This window comes from Zingiber officinale, chromosome 8B (genome assembly GCF_018446385.1).
Source record: "Zingiber officinale cultivar Zhangliang chromosome 8B, Zo_v1.1, whole genome shotgun sequence".
Taxonomy (NCBI): Eukaryota; Viridiplantae; Streptophyta; class Magnoliopsida; order Zingiberales; family Zingiberaceae; genus Zingiber; species Zingiber officinale.
The window spans coordinates 30,130,993-30,155,083 of record NC_056001.1 but is presented as its reverse complement, the minus strand read 5'-3'; the positions used below and the strand labels follow the sequence as shown (position 1 = coordinate 30,155,083).

The window sequence follows — 24,091 nt, the reverse complement described above, 5'->3', positions numbered from 1 at the left end:
TGATGATTTTAATAATCAAGAGTGTTTTTTTTTAAATTTTTATTTATTATAATATCTTACTTTTATATTTTTTAATTAATCTAAGTATTTGATTATTTGAACGATTATAGATTCCGATTGATACATAAAGACAACTTTACCTATTATAATACCTTTCTTAGTACCATGAAATCTTGGATCATATTTTTCATACATAAAAGACAACTTTACTTGAATTGCAAACAAATTAAATAAGTTGGCATGCGCAGTACGTTCTGTTCTGAGTTCCAACTTAAACAAAAGTTGCTTCCATTTCATAAAAAATAATAATAATAAATAATACCAAAGTTATCACCATCATCATTACTCGTGCCATTTGGGCCACACTAGAAAATGATTCACCAGATTGACCTGCTAATTACTGATCTTAATATTTTGATGAATCCTCAAAAAAAATCTTTACAAAAAAATAAAAACTTTAATTCCACTCCCACTGCATGTAGGCCAAGACAAGCACACAACCTTAACTTGCCTCCCCGGAAACCATATTCATTTATAATTCTAATGTAATTTCTCTTTCTCTGTCTTTTCTTCTATAAATTCCTCCTCTGCTCTCCTTCCCCTCCCCGTTCTCTCCATCTTCCACGCATTTCAAGGTATGAATCGACTCACTTGAGCTTTTACCTCTCCATTTCTTGATGTTCCTCTTCCTCTTTGAAGTGCTCTTCTTCCATTTGCTGAATTGACATGGATTTGATATGTTGTGCTTCATCTTCTTTCTTTCTTTGTCTTTATTTTCTATTTGAGGCAAAGAAACAGGAATGCTTTACCAAACAGAAAAAGCTGCTAAAAACCCTGGAAAAGAAAGAAAAGGGGAACTTTACCAAACAGGAAGAATGAGATAGTGTAGGAGAGATGAGGGAAGAGAAGAAAATTATGGTTGAATATAATCCTTTTTAGATGAACTTTTGCTTATAACAAGATGGAATGTTTGCTCAACTTCTTTTATTTCTCAAGTTTTATTTTTCCTTATTTAATCTATCTTTTCAATTTTGATATTGCATATATGCTGTTCTAAACCTACAAGTGTTTCATATATATCATTCCTTTGAACTAAAGTTAGGTTAATAACGTTTAGGTGAAGTTATACACCCAAATGCTTTTCTCTTCCTCTTCGATCTACATGCTATTTCATCAGACAATATATATTGTATTTCAGAAGTTAAAATAAATGGTATAGATCAAGCAAATTAAAGGGACTTTGTAATGTGTTTAAAATTTTACGACAATTAAGATTATTTTGTTACATTATTAACAAAAATAAGTATCTCTAATGGCATTTATTCAAGTTTTAAGTTTTGAAGTGCAAATTCTACTATGGAGGAGGAAAGTAGCAATTACTGCTTTGGTGTTTATCTCAAATCATTAGACGATCAATGCTTTGAGCAACTTCTTCCAATATCTTAATTCGGTTTAGTTTGCCATTTTCAAACTATCTGAACAATAAACAAAATCGAAGATGAGTAGACATCAAACACTATGGCTTCAACTTCTGCTCATACTGTTTTGGGCACCGAATCGAGAAGCACAGTACATGAAGTACAAGGATCCTGAACAACCGATAAGTGTTCGAATCAAGGACCTGATGAGACGAATGACCTTACCCGAAAAGATTGGTCAAATGACACAGATTGAGCGTGGAGTTGCATCAGCTCAAGTCATGCAAGACTACTTCATTGGTAAGATATCTGTATCATTATTATTATATTTTTGGGGGGATTTTTTTTTCAATTTATTTGTTGGATGATGAATCTATACAGGTAGTGTGCTGGGTGGTGGAGGGAGTGTGCCAGGCCCTCAAGCTAGTCCTGAAGATTGGGTGAATATGGTTAACGGTTTTCAAAAGGGATCCCTTGCGACAAGATTGGGGATTCCTCTCATATATGGGATCGATGCTGTTCATGGGCACAATAATGTCTATAAAGCCACGATATTCCCTCATAATATTGGCCTCGGAGCAACCCGGTAAGACGAAATTCATATTTTGTTTTCCCGCAATATCACCCGAGTCCCAAATATTGCAATGGGTTGTCCCTCCAACTAATTCATTCAACTCTTCTAGTTCCCTTATGGTATTTCATAGTTTGCTTAGCATTACTAACGCAACTATCATTTAGTTTCTTCAAATCATAAGAGTTGAATAAGTTCATCGAGGAATTGTCGAATTTAGTTCCCTAATGTTGTAAACGATGATACTCTCTTCTAAAAACACTTTGATGATTCATTAAAGATGATTCGAGTTTACTAATTCAATTACATCTTTCGTTGAAGGGACCCTCTACTTGTGAAGAGGATTGGCGCAGCAACGGCTCTAGAAGTAAGGGCGACCGGTATACCGTATGTTTTTGCCCCTTGTGTAGCTGTAAGTTACTACATATGCTCGACGTTGCGACGACAACTTCTTCGCTAACGAAAATATTCACACTTGAAGTTTCACCTATTTGAGTTTGTGAAGGTATGCAGAGATCCGAGATGGGGTAGGTGCTACGAGAGCTATGGAGAAGACCACAATCTCGTCCAGCAAATGACCGAAATAATCCCCGGTTTACAGGGTGATGTACCTGCTAACCACAGCAAGGGTGTTCCTTATGTTTCTGGAAAGTAAGAACCTTTGTATATTTCTCGCGTGTTTAGTTCATCGAATGAAATAGATAAGGAATAGAGTAGTAGCTACATATTTCAAGAGAATGGATAGTTTTCATGATAAATGAATGCCTATTGGATACATTAGGCCTCATTAGTCTCCCTATCAACTTACCAATCGTTTGGCCTAATCGAATTCATTCACTACCTGCCAAGAAATGAAATGAAGTCTATTGCTGTTGATCAATCAGGGAGAAAGTTGTGGCCTGTGCAAAGCATTTTGTCGGTGACGGTGGCACTCGCGATGGCATAGACGAGAACAACACGATTATCAACCGTCATGGACTGCTTAGCATCCATATGCCTCCCTACTACAACTCGATCATCAAAGGCGTGTCAACGGTTATGGTTTCGTACTCAAGCTGGAATGGTGTCAAGATGCATGCCAATGCTGATCTAGTCACTGGCTTCCTCAAGAATACTCTTCGGTTTAGGGTATGTTCCACTTCACATGACTTGTTTACTATAGAGTTCATGTTCGTTAAAAGAAGTTTCATGATGATTGTTTAAATTCAACAAACTAGGGCTTTGTAATCTCCGATTGGCAAGGAATCGATAGAATCACAAGCCCACCAGGTGCAAACTACACTTACTCTGTGCAAGCTGGAATCAATGCCGGTATCGATATGGTAATAATCTCTCAATCGTTGGATCATGAAATTTGTCGTAAAACTAATATTCTCCTCTGTCACTAATGGTGTCTGTCTATCGGCAGGTGATGGTTCCATACATCTACACCGAGTTCATCAATGATCTTACTTTCCTAGTTGACAACAACTTCATCCCCATGAGCCGAATTGACGATGCCGTAAGAAGGATCCTAAGGGTCAAATTCGCAAGTGGCCTATTCGAGAACCCTCTGGCTGACCTTAGCTTAGTCGATCAGATAGGAAAGCAGGTTCGCTGTTTTGCGAGAAATTTCAGTTTCCATGTGTGCAATAACTGTGTTGTTTATGGTAGAATGTGGCGCGTGTTGCTGAAATAACAGGAACACAGGGATTTAGCAAGGGAAGCCGTTCGGAAATCGCTCGTGTTGCTGAAAAATGGAAAAGGTACAAATGATTCTCTGTTGCCTCTTCCTAAAAAGGCGGCAAAAATCCTTGTTTCGGGAAGTCATGCCGATAACTTGGGCTACCAGTGTGGTGGATGGACAATTCAATGGCAAGGAGCAAGCGGAAACATCACAGTCGGTACGATCTCGACTTTAAAATTTCTAAATTTAGGCAAAGGTCGAGTTTGACGAGTTAACGGCTAGTTCTTTTAACTAAGCAAGTCATGTTATGGAATGATACCGTGCAGGAACAACAATACTTGATGCCGTGAAATCTGCAGTTGATCCTTCGACTGAAGTTATCTATTCGGAGAATCCTGATGGAAATTTTGTCAAAGACAGCGGCTTCTCGTATGCCATTGTTGTGGTTGGAGAACCCCCCTACGCGGAGACAGCCGGAGACAACACCAACCTCACGCTTCCCGACCCTGGCCCGGGCCTGATTCAGACTGTCTGTGGTGCCACCAAATGTGTTGTTGTCATCATCTCTGGTAGGCCTCTCGTCATCGAGCCTTATGTCACCATTATGGATGCTCTTGTCGCTGCTTGGCTTCCCGGGACGGAAGGGCAAGGCATCACCGATGTACTCTTTGGAGATTATGGATTCACAGGGAAGCTTCCGCGCACCTGGTTCAAATCTGTCGACCAACTGCCTATGAATGTGGGAGACAAAAACTACTATCCATTGTTTCCCTTTGGTTTCGGCTTAACAACCGAGCCAAAAGTGACCAGGTAGAACTAGATGAAAAGGAAGTGATGCCTTTTGGTAGTTTATGTACTCGGTCCATTTCAGTATCAGTAACCATGATATGTCGATACACCATCTATTGCTGCTTTCTTTAGCTAATTTGGTAATCTTAACTATTCAGTTTCCTGTGTGTGTGTCATTGATAAAACCCCATCAATTTGGATGAGATCAGTTTTTGTTTTCAGTTGCTATTCTTTACGAGCCGCAGCTCTGCTTTCTAGCTTACTCACAAGTATTTTTGATACCACTTGATAGAGTTGAATGAAAATTATTCTTTAGATTACTAAGAATATACTGATAAAAGGTTTGCATGGAAAAGTGCTTCAGACAAAGGGTACTATCTAGCACAATCATCAAGTGTGACATTTGTTTATTTGTCAGAACTTATGTTGCCATAGAATAGCACTCAGTCTAGAGCAAAGCAGAAGTGTTATTGTTTATACATCGCTCATCTGCCCTATATAGTCAGAGGTACCTGATTCACTTGGTTGGGACGGATGGTCTTTCTTCAGTTGCTTATCAGATGGCCCAGGGCAACCAAATGTCGTTGATTCCCTCCAATGCTGAAAAGGATCTCTCATTGATGGGAAGAACTCATTGGACATCATCTCCTCAGCGGCCTCCATGAAATTCCTGAATCCTCCAAATAACGTTCTTTCGATGCCCCCAATATCACGTTGAAACCCCGGAAAAGTGAAGGGCTCTGGGGAAGGGGAGTCAAAAGGAATGAGTCCCTTGTTCATTTCTTCAGTGACATCGACTTCAGTATGCTCAGTGTTTGATTCAACTACCTGTGGAGGCCTGATGACAAAAACCTATCAATGTAAAGTTCGCAAACAAAACAACAGTGAAACATACATAAAATATTTTTTCAACACACGGACCGAATGGAAAAGTGGTATTGCTTACAATTAGAAAAAAAAAAACAAATCAGAGTTCTTCAGTTGGAACCAGGGTGAAATCTCTATGAATCAGCCAAGATCTCACCCAATTCAAAACAAGAATCATATACTGACATAAGAACAGTGGTTGACATATGTGAACTACTTTTGTGGACTTTCTGTTTCCATTATTCTCTTAACAATTGTCTAACTTGATTTTTATGAATATAGACTTCCAAACACAATTCCTTAATGTTGACTTATATCCATCAACATATCACCATACAGCACATCTGCAGTATGCTATAATCTTACCTCTCGCTGCTTGTATTATGCTTCACTAAATTTTGATCAAAGCAATCAATACATTTAAAGAATTACCACCAGTATAATGGCCTCTAAACTAACACCACCGCCGTCCCCGCAGCTATGGTGCCGCAGTAGGACATCCAAGTTGTCACCCAGATACCCGTGATTCGATCCCCAAGACTAGTCAAATGAGATTAACTGGATTTATCATATTTTCTAAACTAACACCGCCATACAAACTAGGAACAAGAGCCAATAAGAGATATTTAAGCAACCACAGGTTGAAACAATAAATATAGAAATATATAGCTGAAAGCATTTTTCTTTGTGACAAATATATGCACTCAGCATAAAAAAAAAGAGACCTTGAAAACACACTACTAAGAAAGGAAAATGTTAACGACCAATAATCAGGATAGTATGTACATCACAAATGGGGGATGAAATAATGTAGTGGAACAATGATCTGAACAAATGAAAAAGGTGTAAATGGTAAAAATCAGATTGTTAACTTGATAATGTCCCAACTTACATAACCAAAATAACATTTAGAGACAATTTCCTATGCGAAAGGAAATGAGCTACAAGAAAAAAGTTGGAGAAGATGAATAAGGAAAATATTCCCTGGTTGAAAATTACAAGAAAGATGTTTAATCACATAGATTCACTATATATATATATGACTCCCAAATTCGACGGAAACATATGTTTAGTAATGCTTCCATAGCTCCACAGGATCTGGGCAAGACTAAAATGGGGCGGAGTTGGGAAACATTTCTCCAGGCGATCTACAAGACCGAAGATCAATCAGACAGCAAGATATGCTGTAGCAGACAGGACGACCGACGACACACATCTAATATATCCATTGGTATGAGCTAACTATCCCCGGCAACCATATACCTTCTAATTCACCTTATTCCACTTCAAACAATGAGATCGTACGAACGGTAACACAACAAGAATCCACAAGTATAATTTCACGATCGCTCACAGCAAGGTAGAATTATGCGTCAAACAAATATAAGAAACCTAACTTAATCTCGATTAACCCAGCTGCACGGTATTGAAACATATGCACGCCAAACCAGGCGAAAATATTCATAGACAGTGGCATACCTGCCAACGCAATCCCTCAGCAGCTGCTCTGTCTTCTCGCACTTGCGCACGAACCTGCCAGGCTCCACCTCCTCCGTCCGGCAGCTCGATCGGACCACCCTCCGCGTCGAGAACCCCTCCTCGCTAGGGTTCAGGTTAGGGCCCGCGAGATCGCCGAAGCCCCGGCCCGAAGCCTCGTCGTCCACCCACTTCCACCCCATCTCTCTCTATCGCTCACTTCGCGCGGCTGCGTTGCTTGGGCCGCAAGTCTTCCGACTTGCAGTATTTAAAAGGGGGTAATTCTTAAATAGATACCAAATTTTAATAAATTTATGTAAACTTCTAGAACCAACAATTTTGTCACTTTTTAAAATTTATAATAATTCTAAGGTAAAAATAAAAAAAAAACGCTTTTATAGTTTTATTTTTGTTATTGTAAAAAAAACCTTAATTTTTGAAAATATATATCAAAATAGTTTTAAATTTTATTTTTCATCTTAAAAATATTCTTTGAAAGCTTAGGGAAATTACAAAACTTAGCAGGAGCGGTTTGCAAAATGTACATGAGATTTGGGTTTGCCGCTCCCTAGAACTCCGCCGTCTTCGCTTCTGCCTTCCGATTCGATCGTCAAGGTTAAATATCCAATATCCAATACTCGCCCCTGTTCGCGCTTATTTTTCTATCTTTCTCCCAATCACGTAATCTCTTCGTATTCACCTTCGATCTTCCACGGATCAATGAACAGATCGCCACACGATTCTCTAATTCTCTTCGTGATTGCTTTACTTGTTTCCTGATCAATACTCGCCCCTGTTCGCGCTTCCGATTTATGCAGGGTTGATTTTCTCATACGCATTTTGCTCTTGGGGGGTTGAACCTTCCGGGAGACCCAAATTCGTAGGAGCCGTTGACTCATTTTCAAAACGCGACAAAAGTAAGTTGTGCATTTTGCCTTCTGGTGTTCATTCTTACTTCTTAGATTGCTGTGAAATTAGGGAAGAGATCTTAGTCCAGTTACAGATGACCCGCGGAAAGTGGAGAGTGCAAATACCGTGATCAAGAGAACGAAGCAGGAGAAAGTAGCATTTGAATGGAGGTTTCTATATCAGGTACAGTATGATTCATTACCACTTCTTTTTCATGATCAACATCAAGCTTGCCTCGAATATCTGAAAATAAACAAATTCACCGGCCAAGAACCTCATTGATTTCCAATTGCTTGCTTGTAGGCAAAGTTGAAGGAGATCGATGGAAAAAGCTCAAGACAGAATGGCCCAGAAACTCAAGCAGCCATATGCAGAAAGTGAAGCTAGTAAGTCATCATCTCTTCTTGTGTATTTTATGCTCTAATAGTAGTTTCTCATCAGCTATCTTTTGAATTCGACCAAACGAAGTAGATATCAATGAATAGCAAACATGCTCATTTCCTGTAATTTGAATCTTTGTCATTCATCAAAATTGTATGTATCAGCTCTGTTATTACTCCCTTTTTTTCATACATTTTGGAATAGTACCTGTCATCTAATCCAAATTTCTAGCTGTCATAGGTCTACCGTGTATACTTAAATTGTCCCTACGAGCTAAGGGTAGTATCTGTATGGGTGCTTGCTCTAATAGGTCTTGGGGTCAATTTCTAACGGATACAAAATGTCTCATTGGATACATGACCTCCCCATGCAAAGAGCTGCATTGCTAGGGCAAAAATACCTCTCATAATTTATCTCTCATAATTTATCCGTCTGTATCTTACCGTGAGACCGATGATATTGAACTGCCTATAATGAATGATATCACCTCTTTACTCCAACAGTATACTTAAATCTAATTTTTTCACAAGTACCGACCAACAGCATCTAAGTTATCTGTCGTTGTGTTTACTTGCAAGTACTTGATTCATCCAAAAGTGGAACCTTTCTCGTTCTCTTTCACTCTGCATCCACATTTAAAACCTCTTCCCTCTCACCTCAATAGACTCTTCAATGAGACAGGTAAGAGAGAAAAATCAGCAATTTCACTTTACCTTCTTGGAGTTTAGAAAACTGTACTTTTAACCTATACAATTTTGAAATCCATTTTGTTTTATCCCTTTTCATTTTTTTTATATTAGGTATCTAGATGTTACAACCCAACTAATCCTAAAGTAGACGGTCCGGTCTCATATTCTACTCACCAAATAAATCTAGGAAGCACGATGGCTCCTAATGTGACGCTCCAACTTCGCCAGTAGTTCAATTGCCTTGTTTGATTGGGAATGCACCCTACCTCTTACCACCCCACCAAGCTTGGGGAGGGTTTTATCCCTTTTCGTGAACACATGGCTTGGAGTATTGAAAAACATTTAGAGTTATCGTTGGTCAAGCTCTTGACTTTATGATAGGAGATTAGGAGTTGGCTTGGCTCAGTTTATCAATTGATCAAGTAGTAAAACTCAAAACTAAATTGAAATATTTAAGTTTGAATATTCCAAAGTAAGATGGAACTAAGATTTACTAAACACTGCTGAAATTAAGCCAAAACCCTGTAGTTTAGCTTAATTTTAATAAAAGAAATAGACTGCAGAGATATTGTAACAGGAAAAACAGGAGGGAAAATGAAATGATCTTCAAAACTATATATAGGAGCCTAACATTCTTAAATTCTTGGTGCAATGAGAAAAATGTTCCAAAACTCTTTGGACAAAAGTGAAATTTCCTCAAAGAAAGACACCAAATGGATTCCTACCCACTCATTCATTTAACCCTAGATACACTCATCATCATCACCACCATCTAAAAATCTACCTCTCTTCACCCGCAGGAATCCCCCTTTAGGTGATCATGCGGCTTAGCTTCTTCACACTCCATGAGACAAAGTAATGAGTTAGTCCCCACTCACACCTTCCTTTGTGTTTGTTGTCCACCAATGCAACCAAAACAAATTTAAGATCAAGAAAGCAAACCCTCTCTTCTCCTATTTATAAACTCATCATTTTACTTATCCCCCTCCTTGCCTTCCTCTTCTTCTTCACAATTGACTCACTTCTCCTCTTTATCTTCCTCCTTATGCAACCTAATTCAGAGATCCAGGTGATTAGAAATGTCGTTGGCGGCCCAACTCGTTGCCCTGGAGCACATTTGCTATGTGCATTGCAACTTCTGCAACACTTTTCTCGTGGTAGAATATGCATACATTTATATTTCATTTACACATCATATAGATCATAAGAAAGAGGTCAGAAGTATACTTTTCTGATGAAGTTGGTTCTATTTGATTCTTTTCAGAAAATACATTAAACTATATATTGATGACTAATTTATATCATTATTTTAGAAGCTAGCGATTTCAACGGTATCCTATCTGCTTTAGTTATAGTGTAGAAATATTTATTTCATTTGATTTTGGTCAAGGATCTTCCTTTTTATAATATATATTTTAGAACAAAAACTATAATATTGGTGATCTGACATAAAAATCTATGGATGATCTTATTTTTGTAGACATGAATGTCATGTACACGTACTATAGGAGCTTTGATTTATTTATTTTTTCAGTTTTTTAGCACTGAATGAGCTAGGCTTTTGGCCAAGAAGATATATGAAATCTTTTTTTTTATTTTCCATTTTCAGTTAAATTTAGTTTGTATACATATTTTGAGAAATAATAATAAAAAACGTACTTCAAAAAACTGTAATTGGTAGCTCCCAAAGATTGTTAAATATCTATCATATATTCTATATAATATGAATCTAAACCCTAGAATTCAGCTACCTACTTTGGTTGACAAGATCTATGCCCTTCAGCAAACCTATAATCTTTCTTCAAAAGCACAAGTTCTTTCATTTCTGGAATGAATTTATATAATTCTTTAACAAGAAGCCAGAAGGGTATAGAAATTTAAGAAAAGATGGTCGAACTGGTTAGAATACTGCAATTGATGGAACTAAAGCTGCAGCCTTTTTTTAGGGTTCCTTGTCTCATCTTTGAGTTAGAGCCTAGTAATCTACTCACTGTCTTTTTCAGGCTACTGCAATCTCCTCACTGTCTTTTCATCCCTTCTTATTTACTGAGTTTCTGATCTTGACAAGGAGATAGATCAACAAAGAGACAAGTCTCTCTTTTCATTCTTCTACTCAACAAAGGCGTTGACATTTTCTTTTCTCAAGATCTTTAATTAGGTTTGTCATAGACACATCTCTTAGATACATACGACAGTTCAATGCTTCATGGAAGCTAAAGAAACATGAAGTTTAAGATGTTTAATTTGTGCCCTACTTTGCATATGCATATGAACAATAATCCATCTCTTATAGTTCTCAGACTTCAAGCTTAAGCTAGTAGACCTGAAAGTAGTATGTCAAAACTTTGAGCTATTACTAAAGTTCAAGGAAGAAAGACTAACTTATTATATAAAGTTTGTTTTAGTACTTTAGATGGACTTGTAGATTTTGAAGTGATTAATATTTTACTTTTTTAAAAAAAATAATAATTGATATATTTTGCTTGATTAATTTCCAGGTTAGTGTGCCAAGCAATAGGCTAGTTTTCAACACTGTAACAGTGAGGTGTGGCCACTGCTCATATTTGCTTTCTGTGCATTTGGAGTCATTGCAGCAAACTCTACCTCTGCATGATCTCCAGGTTTAGTTTCATTTCTATGAAGAGTTTTTAGTCTTTCTTGTTGTGCATGCATATGTATAGTTACTTTAGGGGAGTTTTTTCGATATATGTCGATATGGTAGCTTAGTTGATAGCATTAATGTGTATGTAACACCTTGGTAACGTTTAGGAATGATTTAAAGGGGAAAATATGTGCTAAGGTTCGCGATAGTTTATTCGAAAAATTAGTTGCATCTACCATCATATTGCATATTCATATTCATTTGGTGGAGAGAAAATTAAACTACAGGCCTATGGCGTTGAACCTCAAGGAAATTGGATGGAGTGTGGCTCATCATCATCAGAGTGCAATCAGATGCGGCATGATCAAGGACAAACTAAACTTATTCGTCGTAAGATCGCGATACTCATATGTAGTAGTCAAAATTAAATAGTTTGTTTTCTTCATTGATATTGCTTCGTCTGTGCCACTATTGTATGATTTAGTGATAATATTAAAAGATATTAGCAATTAATGACAGAAAAATTGTACATCAATATAATAAAAATTTTAATGAAAATTTATTGAATTAGGAAAAAAATAAATCTATTATCAAGATTCTTAGATTCACTAATTGATTACAAATTCTTTGCAAAAAAAAAAACTAAATGTAAATTGTTTATTATGTATATTAATTATTGTTGTTAATTTTTTTGTGAAACAGCTCCTCCTGAAAAGAGACAACGGGTTCCTTCTGCATATAACAGATTTATCAGGTAATTAATTAAGCTGCCAAATTGAGATTTTTCTATATAAAAAAACAAAAATCCAAAAGAATTTATTTTCCCATAACTTTTTTTTGCCATATCAACCATCATTAAATATTAAATCTGATGATTCTTTGAGATTTCTTGCTTTCTTCAGGGAAGAAATTCAAAGGATAAAGGCAAACAATCCAAGGATTAGCCACAAGGAAGCTTTCAGTTCAGCAGCAAAAAATGTAAGTACATATGATAGTTATTATAAAAAAATATTTATTTATTTTTAAACTTTTAATAATTATAACAAATAATAATATTATTAATAATGTCCTAAAGGCATTTGCCCAAGAAATTACATACTAATTGTCTATTTGCTTTAAAATTCTAGGTATTGAGTAGTTATAAAATAGAAGGATTTTCTTTTTTACATTATTAAAAGTAAGGGCATATTTTGTAAAAAAAGGATAAATGATCTAGTGAGTAAAATGAATGATTTTTTTTCTCTCTACACTTAGGCTAGTTTATGCTAAAGTCTAATTTGATATCCATGAATATTGATCCAATTAAACTTCGAATAGTAGAATTAAGTTCACTCCTTTATATTCATAAACTTCTTGAGTATATCGTAAATTTTATATTCTTTGTGTATACTAACTAAACTCAAAGATGAAAGATTTGGCCACTAGTTTTAGGATTAAGTGTACCCTTGTTTTGTTTCAGTTTGCATCAATAAACTAATTACAAAACAACTCATATTCTTGTCTATTTGTAAGATACTCATTAACCGCAAGCACGAATAGTTTCAGGTAGATTATATATGTGATTCCTTTTCTCGAGTGTGATGCATTTATCATCCTCCATAATGAATGAATGGATTTCTTTTTCACTTTGATAGTTTTGTTAGAATCTTTGGCCTCAACAAGTGAAGAAGTATTCATGTAAATCGTATTTGATGGATATAGATATATTTTGCTTATTTCACTAATTATTGTGTTGCAGTGGGCACACTTCCCTAGTATTCATATGGAGCCAAACCTTGACGAGAACAAGGAGTGAGGATTGATGGAGAGAATAAGTTTAGTATGGATTAAATCTTGAATAAATGGAGATAATTAAATGGATCGAGTTATTGTATTGTTGAAGTGTGAAGCAAGAACATTAATTTATTGTACTTCAATAGTTTGTATGGATGTCTCTCTAATATAGATACAATGTGTCGGGTTCAAATTGGATTTCATATCCTCTGTCCCTATATTCATTGGATATAGGATATTCATTCTCATACTTATTAAAGGATCGGATATCTTCTATATTAATAATTTTATTCTTTTCATTCAACTATTATTACTCAACAAAAATATATTAGAATTAATATTATAATAAAAATAGATTAAATATTTATATAGTCTCTTCTTAATATCAACAAAAATAGTTAGTGAATTTTGAAAAAAAATAAATTATATATATATATATATATACTATTCGAGTCGAATATCGGATAATGATAATCCTTTCATACCTTCTTCCATTTGGATCGGATATCTAATCCTCTATCGAGTTCAAATAAATATCATCTCTACTCTCTAAAATTGTTCCTAGTGTTGACTTTAGCATTGTCCTTATTAGTCGACTCATAACTACTTTTACGAATCAAATAAGTCTTAATCTTCTAAAAATCACAAATGTTTCGCTTGATTAATATTTAATTTGAAAGTAATAAGGGCATTTTGACTTGACTATAGAATTTTAATTAAATATTATTAAACTAAGTTTAATTCAAACTAATAGTCTTTATGAGATATTTATAGATTTACAAGAATATATAAGAATAAAATAATATATTATATTAAAATTGTGTCAAAATTAACTTAACTAATGATTATACACTCAAACAGAAGTATATAATATGTGATGAAGTTATTATTTTGACACTGCTTTTTAATAATTAAATATTACCAAAAAATTATCATTTGTCACTATCCCCTATATAACTAAACCATATACATGTATCATTAAAAAAAAAATATTTTGACATAATTCCATTACAAATTATAAATTTGACACAATAATAATGGTGTATTAGTGTATATAATAAATCATGCATTTCCTTTAACACATTTAAAGTTACTAGAGAGGTAAATAATACAATAACTATTTTTTATTTTTTTTAAAAAAAACTACAGTAATATATGTAAACTGAAACCTAAAAAGGCTAATAAGACCCACGCTGTAGTCTCAGTGTACGAGGTTGCATCGGTGCAAGATTTGGCGCGCATCTCGAGTACAAAAACAAGTCCAGTCTTTTCACCCTGGATAAAAGATTTGGCGCGCATCTCGACGTCCAATAGCAAGTCCAGTCTTTTCACCCTAGATAACAAGATTTGGCGCGCATCTCGGCCTACTATTTCAAGTCCAGTTTTTTTCATACAAAATATATATATATATATATATATATATATATATATATATATATATAAAATTTTTTAAAACTTAAACATTATAATTCAACTCATAACTAATAAATTTAATTATCTTAATCTCGAAATTAAAAAATTATTAGATGCCTAAATGCAGAAACACTAAAATTTTTTAGTGTTGATTTTTTTAATTTAATATATACATAATGAAAATTATTGACACAACATCTCTCTGTTCTTTTGACTTGAATATTTGACTACAGATTAATAAAGAGTGTTCAAAAAATATTTTATTAATTATAATTTATATGTAAAATTTTTAAAAAGTACTATAATAATAGTTATAAATAATAGATTAATAAATTTTATTTAAAATATAATTTTATTAATATTTTTTTTATTTCATATCAAAATATTTAAGTGGAGCAATTCTCTCCCGTGCCCCTTAGAACATCCATAATACTTTTAACGTGTAAATGCGTTAATATTTTTTTTTTTTTTTTAATCTATAGCATTAACGCATTCGAAGATTTGAACACGTTAATGATACAGTATCAGAAAAAATGTCCACGTCAGTGTTAATGCCTCAGACATTAACGTCGTTGTGGATGTCCTTAGTGGAGTCGCTGACTATGAGTGTCCCTCATCGATGAGGCACCTCAGATCAGGCGCCTCCTCATATGGGGGGCCCCACGGTGGATGTATAGATTACCATAATCATATGTTATATATATATACATACATACATGCTTGAGCTACGTATTTGATTGAGGCGCGACATTCAGAAGTGATCTGGACACCCCGACTCTCAGGTCTACAATGCAAGTCCTCATGGGCCAGTCCCCAGCATATATATTTTATTATACTATATACATAATTAACTTTTTTGTTTCTTTTGATGAAGAGGCGGCACTGAATGATAATGAACGCAGGGAGGAACCAACAAAGTTGCATGGCAGAGAAACTGAAACTCTGGTTTCACTCTCTTTTGGAAACCATCCACAATTAATGAATGCATTCAACTTGATGAACAAGGAATACTTAAGTTTCTTCTTCTTCTTCTTTGATTTAATTTGTTTTTTTTGTTTCTTTTGATTTATGGGTCTCTCTTCCATGTCTTTTAGATGAAAGGAGTCATTAATTTCTGCAACCAGTGAGGTAGAGACTGCTGCTTCCCATACATGAGATACGTTGCGCATGTGACCAGCTCTGGTCCTTCTATAGAGGAGGTCCGGGGTGGAAAAAAAAAAATCCAAAATAAATTTGGACTCCAACTACTCAAGACCTTAATTACATGTCTAAAAAGATAAAAATAAAAAATAATATCAAAAGATTCTGAAATATAAATTTAGGTCCAACTATTCAAGGCCCCAATTATATACCTATAATACATAATACTAAAAAAAAAAATTTTGGAACCTCTCAAATCATGCGCCCAAGGTCATCGCCCAATGCCACCCTCCTCCAGGGCCGGCCCTGCATGATTGACTGATGAGGGGGGGGGTTAGGGAAGATGAAGAATGGGGCCTCCATAGGGTTATTTTTATGTGATTTTACAGCAAGTTCTGAACCGCGAAAGTTAAATTTTCATAATACATGCATAGAATTGTTTCATATTTATCAAAACATATAGTTGCCCCTAGAAATTTTTTCAACTCACTCATGACCTTATACTTCTGAGGGCATTCTGAGTGTAACTATGTCTTTAGATTAGATTCCACAACATAGATGGAAAGATATGAGTTTTTGACATTTTCCTGATCTTAAGATAATTTAAGACAAACTCATTAAAGGGCATAAGTCTGTCATATTTATTAATACCATCAAAGGGCTCCTAAGATTCCGTTGATTCAGACCATGCCAAAATTAAATTTTAAAATAACATTATAGAGCCATCATTCTAATTTTGAGCAAAAATTTGTTGATGGTCTTAGGCACCTCAAAAACACTTCAAACTAGAACAATTACTCTCATAGGATTTTCCTAAATGTAACTATGTATGAATCCTAAATGTAATTATGCCTTCATACATAGATTTCACGGTCTAAATTGAGATATATAAATTTTTGAAACTGACACAACTTTGAATATTTTGATAGTTGTGTAAAGTTATGTCACATAATGAGAATCCGGAAAGTTTAACAATGAGTTATTATACATTTAAGTTTTCGTTTCTTTTGATGAAGAGGCAGCACTGAATGATAATGAGCAGGGAGGAGCCAACAAAGTTGTATGGCAGAGAAAATGAAGTTCTGGTTTCACTCTCTTTGGAAACCATCCACAATTAATGAATGCATTCAACTTGATGAACAAGGAATGCTTAAGTTTCTTCTTCTTTTTCTTCTTTGATTTAATTTGTTTTTTTTGTTTTCCTTTTGATTTATGAGTCTCTCTTCCATGTCTTTTAATGAAAGGAGTCAAAGGACTAAGGAGTCATTAATTTCTGCAACCAGTGAGGCAGAGGCTGCTGCTTCCCATACATGATACGTTGCATGTGACTGACTGACTGACTGATGAGAGGCGGTTAGGGAAAGATGAAGAATGGGGCCTCCATAGGGTTATTTTTACTTGATTTTACAGTAATTTACTGAATCACAAAAGTTAAATTTTCATAATACATAAAATACTTATAATCTATGTTCCATATTTATCAAAAACATATAATTATCCCTGTAAATTTTGATCAAAATTTACTGTTGATTATGAACCTTAAACTTATTTTAAATAAAGATTATTATATTTCTGAAAGCCTCCCGAGTATAACTCTATCTTTAGACTTGGATTCAATAACTTAGATTGAGAGAGATGAATTTTAAAAATTTTCACGACCTTGAGATAATTTAAGACAAACTCATTAAAAGGCATAAATCGATCATACTTAGTTACTTATCAATACCACAAAAGGGTTCCTAAGATTTTCTTGATTAAGGTGATGTCAAAATTTTAAAATAACATTATAGAATCCTTATCTACTTTTAGTAAAAACTTATTGATGATTTTAAGCACCTCAAAAATACTTTAAATCAGAACCATTGCACTTGTAGGATCTTCCTAAGTATAATCATGCGTAGCTAGATTCCATAATCTAAATGGAGGTATATATGAATTTTTGAAATTGACATGACTTTTGAAATATTTTGATAGTTGTGTAAGGTTACGTCACATTAGCGAATTGTGTATATACATACATGTTGACGATACGGTGGGAGAGTTTTAGGTTCTCATGCTCTTTCTACTCGACTTAATTGACCAACTTGGCCACTTGATTCGATGGACCCGCTCAATCAGTCGACCAACTCTAGATGATCATGCCCATGGCAAAACACAAGAAAATATCTACATGAGCAATTTACAAATTCACAGTTTACTTAAGACAAAAGGATATTCGAAAACAAATATTAGGATTAAGATCTTGAAACTGAAGAAATCCTACATAATCCTGCTTAATTATACAACATACACAATGGGAAACTCGGAGGGACAAAGAGTAACAGCTTTGGACCCTGAGAACGTTTTTCAACGAAAAAACCAAGTATCGAAAACATCGGTACAGTCGTTATAGCACTGGAGCCGTTTGAATCTTGCGGGGAAATGAAACTTCCTGTGCTCCGCCGCTCTTGTTTGAGAGCCGGCGCTTGTAACGCTTCAGCACAGATGCCAAGTTCTCCTTCCCCTTGGGAAATGCAACGTCGCCTGCTGCTGTGCCAGTCCGACCCTTTCGGCCCGAGACTGAAATTTCAACTTCTTTGATAATATCAAGAATCATAGCTGCAGTTGTGAAGGATCCACTTATCATTTTTGACAGCATAAGAGAGTCGGAAGGCTCAGCAACTTCCAGTGGTACATCGAGACACAAGCAAGTGTTGAGCGTAGAACGGGGTTTGGAAAATGCAAGATCAAGAATCCCCTGAATTCGATAACAGAAAAAATGATCAATGCAGAAATATAATAGCAAAAGACAAAGAGGTTGGCATGTAACCAAAAAGAGCTATTTTGATAGATTGGATTTGTGACCAAAAAGAGCTATTTTGATAGATTGGATTTGTGATGTTACATTATAACAAGTACATTTAGCAAATATACTTCTCTGTCGTGCATCATGATCCAATATTCAGCCGTAACAATAAGTTCGTTCACGAGCAAGAAACAAGTTCAACTAGGTAGCCTTCAATATTTGTGAGATCTGCCTTTGGTGAAAAGCTAGAGTGAAGACTCTTTTTAGCTTCATTCAAGATTAAAAGGCTCGACTTTGCTGAATGTAATGTTATATTATAACAACTACATTTACCAAATATACTTTATCTGTCGTGCATCACGAGCCAATATTCAACCGTAACAAATAAGTTCGTTCACAAGTGAGAAACCAGTTCAACTAGGTAGCCTTCAATATTTGTGAGATTTGACTTTGCTGAAAAGCTAAAGTGAAGACTTTTTCCAGCTTCATTCAAGATTAAAAGGCTTGCCTTGGCTGCAAAAGTTAGATTCTTTGGCATCCTTCAATGTCTTACTTCATATTATTGCTTTTTATATATATATATATATACTGCCTAAAGTTCATGGCGAATGATAGAACCATCACTGTCTCCAACTAATAACCAGCTAAATAAGTTTTGTTTTAGACTATTTATTCACTCGTAGCAGAAATACTTTATTTCCAGCTCAAAATGATAAGTGGTGCATGACGAGAACCAGATTGTATTGGAACATCAGTGTAAAAGTAGAAGGTAGATTAAATTTGCGATATTTGCTAGTGTAGATTTTAGATTAAATATTTTATGCATGAACTTAGTTACTTGTTAAAGGAATACGATAAAGCTAATGATTAAGTTTTTACCTGAAGACGATTGAGCACGTAAGTGTATTTACCCCACAACTCTGGCCGGCTTTCAACAAGGGACAGATCCAATATCCGATGAATGCACCACACTCCAAAACTCACAAGAAGGGATGTGCGCCATATACAACCATCTCCACAATTAGGCAGCGACAAAGTGCAAGAGATGTCTGCCTCCTCATTCCTCTGAACTGAATTAAGCTTTCGTTCAGGGGACAAGTGGCGAAGTTCACTAGAATCCAAATGATTCATCTCAACCACTTTGCACATATTCTTCTCAGTTGTAGCAACTTGATAAATTAGTTCCTCGTCACATCCATCATTTAGTCTGAAAAGCCAATCTGAGTTTTCCAATTTCAGGAGCTTCAAGATACATGATCGAAGAGATTGTAACAACCTGCGTTCTACCTCTGCACAAGGGAAAACTTCTTGGGAAGCGCTGCCAGGTTTGTCAGGGACTGTTCGTCCCCCTAGATTGTATTCCCTGGTTGGCGTACCAAAGAATTGTTCATATGGTTGCATAGACCAAAGGGATTTGCTGCCTGAACTCAAATTTGATTGAGGAGGGAGTGCATCTCTCTGGAGATTGGGTGGGTAGAACTCATTGAATGGTGATGAAACTGCCGTTCTGGAGATGGGATTCAAATACTGGTGCTGCTGGCTAGTCATCATCCTACTAACAGATGGTCTGGAACCAATAGGACCACCCAACTTCGACTCATTCAAGTAATAGTTCCTGCTAGCAGCGATAAGAGCAGAAATGTCTGGAGAACTATGATATTTCTTTTCATAGGCAGACGTGTCAGCATTTCCTATAGGTTCAACCAAAGAAGGGTTGAAATAATTTCCTTCCACCTGCATTCTACTAACTCGAGATGCTGTTGGGCTTTGCAAACTAGAAGGTGCAAGTGAATTCAGTCCAGTTTGTCTATCGCTGTATGGAACTGAATCCCCAAACCCTGGAGGAACTTTCAGAGAAGATTTAGTAACTCTCGGAGATTCAGGTGCCACATTTGAAGAAAAAGGATTTCGCGTCGCACCAATTTCCTTTAGATAAGATGCTATCTGGTATCCATGGATTGTAGCCGGCTGATAATCATGGTTGTCTGAGTATTGTGGCAGATATAAACTAGAATAACGTCTTTCATTTGGCTCAGGTAGGTTACCAGCTGAGTTTAGAAAATGTGTTTTCGCTTGCAAGTTCCGAGACCAAGTTGAAGAGCCCATCTGAGATCCATAGGATAAATCTCCACTGGCCGAGATTTTCATCTTATGAGAGTTATATTCCATTGGGTTGGGTGGGAAAATTGTTATTCTATCAACATCTTTATGAAAATTAATGGATGGCTCTGTTCCTATATCACCTTTTGCAGATCTAACACCTTTCGAGTCTAATCCCAACAAAGAATCATACTTTTGCCCAACAGCTTCTGGTGTTGGTTTCCCGTGGAAATCAAAAAATTGACCCCAGAACTCATCCAATATGGCAGCAAATTGCCTTCTAGTAGCACGGCCTAATCCAGACAACTTTGATAAGTTTACACTGCCAGTACTATCCTCTGAAATTTTTACAGTAGCAGTGTTACAACATTCAGAATCCTCAGATGTCAAATGAGGCAACGCTTCGCTTATGGGCACCAACAGCTCGCCTACAGAATCCTTAGTATCCAATGTCTCATCTTTTTCCATCACAGTGGCAATAGCTACTTCTAATGCCAAATCTTCCTTGTCGGTTTCAAATTCATGTTTTTCTTTAATAGCAGTATCTAACAAGGTATTGGTGGATGTGCCACTCACACTTTCCAAGTCTTCTACATCAATAGACTTTGATACTTCAGGTTGAAATATTGGCGCAATAAAGGTATTAGACGAGCCAGAAACATGAATATGTTGATGGCAATCATGATCAGAATCAAAAGTTGTGTTAGAAGCAGCAGTACTGTCAATAATTTGACAAGGATCATTATCAGAATCCATAGCTGCATCAGATTGTTCGAGTATAGATTCTGAAAGTGATATATCAGTATACTGCAGAGTATTCTCCGCAAGAGGTTCCAGTGAAAGCTGATTTTCAGTAGCTTTAATCTCATCTCTGATAGAAGTAGTCTTATCTCGAATGTCATCTTCTGTTTCCTCGGGTAGTTCATCCTTCAGCGAAACCAAAGTTCCTAAATCTGGAAAATCACTTGCAGATTTGAGAGGCGTAGCTGCTAGGTATAGTGTAAAAAGTATTGAAGCACAAGCAACAAGAAGAATGGCAGCATATGTGATAGTTCCACCAAATCTTGTATTTTCCTTGAGGCTGTTTATCGAGATACTATTTCCAAACAACATTTCATTGATGAAGAATATATTCGAAGCCAGCATTAGAAGAAATGCCAACAGAGACATTATGTCCAGATACCATGCCATTTTGTATTCTCCCATTATTGATCTCGAAGATGCTACTCTAAAAAGTGGAATTGCTGAAGATGGAAGAAGCATAGCCTGTATAACTTGACAAAAAATAAGAAATTTATATATCCCTTCAGCGCCTCCAATTTTTGCACAGCAAAGAGCAGGAATCACAGAGGAGGTTTTCAATAAAAGACGACGACCCCAAACAGAAACATTCGCACCAAAAGAATAATGCAAGATTTGAGGTCCATCTGTATTCCAAGCCAAAGCTCCAATCTGACTAGAGAATAGGAGCAGCAATACTGCTATAGGTGCTATTGGAATCCTAAAAATCTGTAAAGTTTAAGCATACAGAAGTTACAGTTCTGATGAACATTCATTGATGTACAACTAAAATGTAAAAGAAAATTGTCAAAATCATGTCCCATAATAAATATTATATCAAGTACCAATTATCAGGTACAATAAGATTATCAATTTAAGTAAAATAATAAAACTCATTAACTAAATTATTCCAACTATCATTTGCAAAGACTATGAATCTTGGTAGCTGAAAGAAACCAAATTAGTTATTATGACATTTATCAAACACTAACCCAATGTTCTGGACTTGGAGCCCAAATGGATGGAGAAACTTGAACAGCTGAACTTTCATGAAGACTACTAATCATGGATTAAAATCTCGAGCCGTTTCGCTCGATACGGGCAAAACATCTCGTTCCGTCCATGGACCGGCACCGGCACACAGTGCCAGCACGCCACACACGTCCACACACATCGCGTGGGCCCACGGTCATCATGGAACAGGGAGAGTTAACTTACGCTTTAATTAAATACTTCGGTTAATAAATTCAATCAACTCCTAGCTATGATTGAAATAATTTAAATAAGTTTAACTAAAGCCTTATAAAATTATCCTATTAATTTAATATAAATATATATATTTAAAAATATATTTTTTATTTTTAAATATTTAGATTAAATTTTTTATTTTTAGTTAATATATTTCATATTTAAAAAATATCGAAACTAATACGGTACATTGTTCAGGACTAAAACATTGGCACGTCAATTTTTGGAGAAGCCTAGATTTACTGAGTCACTTGAAGGTGAATTTGATTGCACTTAATGAATCCTGACACCTGCTTGCTTCTTCCTATGCTAAAACTTGCATCATCATTTGACTAAAAGAAAGTGGTTGCCTGATGGGAGAAATGATGAGTTCTAAACTACATAACTTAAGCCTAAAGATATAATCCACTGATCATATCCTAGCATTGACTGTGAGATGAATACATCCATGGTCAAATCTTCTGGCATGAGTTTTGAAAAAATGGTTTATCAGGATCAAATAAGGAATAAATAATAGTTTATGTCCTTGAATAATTGCTGATGCAAAATTGTGCCAGCAAATCATAATCTCTATAATCAAGAAAACATGAAATTGGCCATTAACTTAAAGAAACCCAAACTGTATAAAATGTGAATCTTAGAATATAAAATGTCACATTAAATGATCTATAAGTTATTGCGCAATTTTGTCAACTTATATTCAAACCTGTGAATACCTGTTCACTAATGTCAATGATTCAGACTATGTAACATTGTGCTTCTTGTCTAGATTACTATTTCTTCATTTTTTTTTGTAGATTGTGAAGATATCTTCTGTTTCAATTCCTCAATCTTTTGACTACCTCCAGAATTAGTTATATATTCCAGATGACTACTTGTCTCCTTTTCCCCATACAGGTTATGAAGATTAGATTGTATCATAGAAAGAGTCAAGAAAAGAAATTTATCATCTTAAATTTGCATCAGATTTGGGTATTAGTCTTAGATGTTAATCATCTTTAATTTGCATCAGGTTTAGGTATTAGGCTTGGTTAATATACATTCATTGATAGCTACAAATATAATCAATAAAAGGATATTAAATATCTATTCAAGAAGAAAATGATCAGCAATAGCAAGATTTGCCAATTGACAAAACAAAAGGGTAATAGAGAGGCAAAGCATAAACCTGATCCATCAGCAGACACACATCATGAAAGTTGAGATCTATGTCTGTGCTTCCGAAAACAGATGCAGCCGAGTTCATCAGCACATAATTAACCAAAGATATGCCAGTGAAGATGAACATTATTCCAAAAAAATGCTCATGAAGTAAAGCACCCACAGGAACATTCAAGAATCTCTTTTGCTGCTGCTGCATAAAGACAATTACATGAGAACTAGGAAAAACTATCTTAATATATTCTAAAACAAAGGGTGTAATGATTACATAAATCCAGTTTTAATGTTAAAAGACAACTTTAATAAAAAAAGATACTTAGAGC

The 24,091-nt window shown here is 35.4% G+C and overlaps 4 protein-coding genes across 5 annotated transcripts; 2 read left to right on the top strand and 2 right to left on the bottom strand.

The window, feature by feature from the left end:
- Positions 1-455: 455 nt before the first annotated feature.
- LOC122014997 (beta-glucosidase BoGH3B-like) lies at positions 456-4,607 on the top strand. Of its 2 annotated transcripts, none has more exons than XM_042571589.1 (10): positions 456-635; positions 1,499-1,718; positions 1,800-2,004; positions 2,311-2,401; positions 2,495-2,640; positions 2,874-3,117; positions 3,207-3,311; positions 3,398-3,580; positions 3,671-3,872; positions 3,982-4,607. In XM_042571589.1, exons 2-10 carry the CDS (start codon positions 1,499-1,501, stop codon positions 4,467-4,469), a joined length of 1,884 nt encoding a protein of 627 aa, XP_042427523.1. In that variant the 5' UTR covers positions 456-635; the 3' UTR covers positions 4,470-4,607. The 2 variants fall into 2 exon arrangements, with proteins under 2 accessions (XP_042427523.1, XP_042427524.1); XM_042571590.1 differs by having other exon boundaries at positions 1,457-1,718.
- Positions 4,608-4,738: 131 nt separating this feature from the next.
- On the bottom strand, positions 4,739-7,037 carry LOC122014998 (fra a 1-associated protein-like). The gene is made up of 2 exons (XM_042571591.1): positions 6,791-7,037; positions 4,739-5,282 (listed from the first exon to the last, which is right to left on the bottom strand). The coding sequence occupies exons 1-2, from the start codon at positions 6,988-6,990 to the stop codon at positions 4,919-4,921; spliced, it is 564 nt and encodes a 187-aa protein (XP_042427525.1). The 5' UTR covers positions 6,991-7,037; the 3' UTR covers positions 4,739-4,918.
- Positions 7,038-8,004: 967 nt separating this feature from the next.
- Positions 8,005-13,321, top strand: LOC122017330 (protein YABBY 2-like). Its single transcript, XM_042574912.1, has 6 exons — positions 8,005-8,082; positions 11,265-11,387; positions 11,656-11,758; positions 12,071-12,122; positions 12,271-12,346; positions 13,107-13,321. Exons 1-6 carry the CDS (start codon positions 8,065-8,067, stop codon positions 13,161-13,163), a joined length of 429 nt encoding a protein of 142 aa, XP_042430846.1. The 5' UTR covers positions 8,005-8,064; the 3' UTR covers positions 13,164-13,321.
- Positions 13,322-17,906: 4,585 nt separating this feature from the next.
- On the bottom strand, positions 17,907-23,982 carry LOC122014362 (protein ETHYLENE-INSENSITIVE 2-like). The gene is made up of 3 exons (XM_042570578.1): positions 23,776-23,982; positions 19,359-22,088; positions 17,907-18,431 (listed from the first exon to the last, which is right to left on the bottom strand). The coding sequence occupies exons 1-3, from the start codon at positions 23,965-23,967 to the stop codon at positions 18,081-18,083; spliced, it is 3,273 nt and encodes a 1,090-aa protein (XP_042426512.1). The 5' UTR covers positions 23,968-23,982; the 3' UTR covers positions 17,907-18,080.
- Between the last annotated feature and the right edge of the window lie 109 nt (positions 23,983-24,091).

Bases quoted from the DNA above. Each gene is read 5' to 3' on its own strand.
- LOC122017330 (XM_042574912.1), top strand. The intron at 11,388-11,655 runs GTTTAGTTTCAT...ATTAAACTACAG, and splicing joins TACCTCTGCATGATCTCCAG to GCCTATGGCGTTGAACCTCA. The intron at 12,123-12,270 runs GTAATTAATTAA...TGCTTTCTTCAG, and splicing joins GCATATAACAGATTTATCAG to GGAAGAAATTCAAAGGATAA.
- LOC122014997 (XM_042571589.1), top strand. From the start codon at position 1,499: ATGAGTAGACATCAAACACTATGGCTTCAACTTCTGCTCATACTGTTT. The intron at 2,641-2,873 runs GTAAGAACCTTT...TTGATCAATCAG, and splicing joins GTTCCTTATGTTTCTGGAAA to GGAGAAAGTTGTGGCCTGTG. The intron at 3,118-3,206 runs GTATGTTCCACT...TCAACAAACTAG, and splicing joins AGAATACTCTTCGGTTTAGG to GGCTTTGTAATCTCCGATTG.
- LOC122014998 (XM_042571591.1), bottom strand. From the start codon at position 6,990: ATGGGGTGGAAGTGGGTGGACGACGAGGCTTCGGGCCGGGGCTTCGGC. The intron at 5,283-6,790 runs GTATGCCACTGT...TTTTGTCATCAG, and splicing joins CTGAGGGATTGCGTTGGCAG to GCCTCCACAGGTAGTTGAAT.
- LOC122014362 (XM_042570578.1), bottom strand. From the start codon at position 23,967: ATGCAGCAGCAGCAAAAGAGATTCTTGAATGTTCCTGTGGGTGCTTTA. The intron at 22,089-23,775 runs GTTTATGCTTTG...TAAACTTTACAG, and splicing joins TGTGTCTGCTGATGGATCAG to ATTTTTAGGATTCCAATAGC. The intron at 18,432-19,358 runs GTAAAAACTTAA...TATCGAATTCAG, and splicing joins ACGTGCTCAATCGTCTTCAG to GGGATTCTTGATCTTGCATT.